A 2,500-nucleotide genomic window follows, 5' to 3' on the forward strand; every position below is an offset into this window, starting at 1 on the left:
TGGTGTCACGACCACAAACAAAACTCTGTGTTCAGAATAGAAAGCTGCCAGGAGGATAAAGACGGATGCTGACTTTAAGGGAACGCTAGCGGGTATTGGTGGGTTAGGGGGGAAGTGTGGTGGTGGGGGTTTCGGGCGGTTCGTTGTCTCACCAGCTTCCCGGGGTATTTCCAGTGGTCCTCCAGGAGGTTCGGTCCGTGGGCTATGCAGCTGATGTTGAGGGTCTCCCCCACCAGGAGGGCGGTCCTCTGGGCCTTGAGCTCCACGTGGAGGTCAGAGGTGCCTGGGAGAACACACGGGAGAGACATGGTTCAGCCACCAGCTCTCCAGCCACATGCACGCCGTGGGTTTGAAATTATCTTGTCAGGGCATGCATGCACCCGTCCACACTCCCTCCCCAACATGTAACATGTAACATAAAATCAGTGAACACATAAAAGTCACACACCCTTATCGCTGCTGAAAGATGTGCGCGCCATGACACACACACACACACACACACACACACACACACACACACACACACACACACACACACACAGGACCATGAACACACACACACACACACACACACACACACACACACACACACACACACACACACACACACACACACACGCACACACACAAACACACACACACACACACACACACACACAAACACACACACCTGTCCCGGGGGGGAATCCGTGGACGATGTACTCTTGGCTGATGTGCTCCTGCCCGTTGATGAGCGCCCTGCAGGCGTACGTGCCGGCGGGGAACACGCCCATGGCGCCGCGCTGGCTGTCGTACGTGCTGGCCACCGGCTGCTGGGTGTACACGTCGAACAGCGTCACGTTGGCCTCCGGGTTCGACACCATGCACTGGATGGCCATGTCCTTGGGCTCCGACACCATGTGGTTCCCGAAGGACAGCAGGGACAGGGGCAGGAAGGGCACCTCTGGGTCTGCGGGGCAACAGCACTCGGCCAATCAGAGAACAGCTGACTAAAAGGGGTTTTGCTAGGGAGCTAGCCAGGCAGACGAGACAAGTCAGATAGAAGGACGGAGTACCTGGTATGAAGAGACAGACGGACGGACAGACAGGCAGGTAGGAAGAGACAGACAGACGGACAGACAGACGGAGGGGTACCTGGTACGAAGAGAAAGACAGACAGACAGACAGACAGACAGACAGACAGACGGACAGACAGACAGACAGACAGACAGACAGACAGACAGACAGACAGGTACCTGGCACGAAGAGACTGACGGACACACACACAGACTGGGTACCTGGCACGTAGATGTAGATGCTGGCTGGCTCGTCGTCCTCTGGGGCGTTGGCATAGTGACAGCTGTAGCGGCCCGTGTGGTGGACGATGGCAGCTTCCACGGTGACGGCCGAGACGAAGAGGCCGCTGCTGTCCGCCTGCGTCTGCTCGGGGAGGTCAAAGGGCATGCTCCAGTAGAGCGGGGAGTGGCCGCGGCAGGTCAGGCTGAAGGAGGAGTGGAGGGGTATGATCATGTCCTCCCGGTCGGGGTCCAGCATCGGGGCCGAGTCCGGCAGGAAGCCCACCGAACTACTGGGGGCTGAGAGTACCGTGATGGTGGTCAGTCACGCGTTGCAGCTATACCAACATAGCCACATACCCACCCATCCATCCATCCATCCATCCATCTCTCTATCCATCAATCTGTGTTTCCATTCATCCATCCATCCTCCTCCAGCTTACCTTTGACCCTGAGCATGAAGGAGAAGTGGGCCGAATGGTCTCCACTGAGCGCTGTGATGCTGTAGTTACCGCTGTCCTTCTCAAGGGGGTGCCGAAGCGTCACAACACTTTCGTACCTGCCGTGTGACACATAATATATTATATACCAATATCATATACTTTTCGTTTAGTGGAGACATAAAGTTTAGTCGAGCCATCAGTATTAGTTTAGGCTAAACCCTAGACTTGCATCTGTGCTTAATGTGCAATATAAATAAAGTGAATCGATAGCTGAGATCTTTTCCCCGCAGCTCACCGGTTTCCTGAGATGTAGCTGGTTTTGGTGGACAGGTAGTAGTTCTCTGGCATGGCGGCCCCGTCGCGTTGCCATGACACCTTGGGGGCCGGGTAGGCGTCCAGGAGGATGGTGAACTCTGTCTGCTCCAGCAGGGTGACCTCCTCCAGGGTGCCGATCCCACTGTGGTCCAGGGCTACGAACGAGGTCTCCTCTACGGCCCGGGAAAGAGAGAGAGAGGGAGAGGGAGAGGAGGGGGAGGGGAGGTAGGGAGAGAGAGAGAGAAAGAACAACATTCTTTTTGGGATCGCAAGGAAAATAAATGAATCGATAAAGACAATATAAATATATGACATAACAATCCGGATTGGCCAATCCGCAATCAGAAGAGAGAGACCTCCTTCCTTACGGAATACGGTGATGGCCACGCTATTGCCCCGGGTCTGGCCGCTGATGACGTGCGTCACTGAACACTCGTACACGCCGCTGTCCTGCATGCTGGCACCCCC

At 55.6% G+C, this 2,500-nt stretch overlaps 1 protein-coding gene across 1 annotated transcript in view; it reads right to left on the reverse strand.

The window, feature by feature from the left end:
* The window catches only part of pdgfra (platelet-derived growth factor receptor, alpha polypeptide), a 28,250-nt gene that overhangs the window by 18,469 nt on the left and 7,281 nt on the right, over window positions 1–2,500 (reverse strand). The window contains exons 6-11 of the mRNA XM_056603203.1: window positions 2,401–2,500; window positions 2,013–2,205; window positions 1,718–1,833; window positions 1,278–1,574; window positions 671–949; window positions 153–283 (exon numbers count right to left, since the gene is read on the reverse strand). The exon at window positions 2,401–2,500 is cut by the window's right edge and continues 63 nt beyond it. Of these exons, the coding sequence (XP_056459178.1) occupies window positions 153–283; window positions 671–949; window positions 1,278–1,574; window positions 1,718–1,833; window positions 2,013–2,205; window positions 2,401–2,500 (1,116 nt within the window). The remainder of the gene's footprint in view (window positions 1–152; window positions 284–670; window positions 950–1,277; window positions 1,575–1,717; window positions 1,834–2,012; window positions 2,206–2,400) is intronic.

Source organism: Gadus chalcogrammus, chromosome 12 (assembly GCF_026213295.1).
Source record: "Gadus chalcogrammus isolate NIFS_2021 chromosome 12, NIFS_Gcha_1.0, whole genome shotgun sequence".
In the NCBI taxonomy this organism is placed as follows: domain Eukaryota; kingdom Metazoa; phylum Chordata; class Actinopteri; order Gadiformes; family Gadidae; genus Gadus; species Gadus chalcogrammus.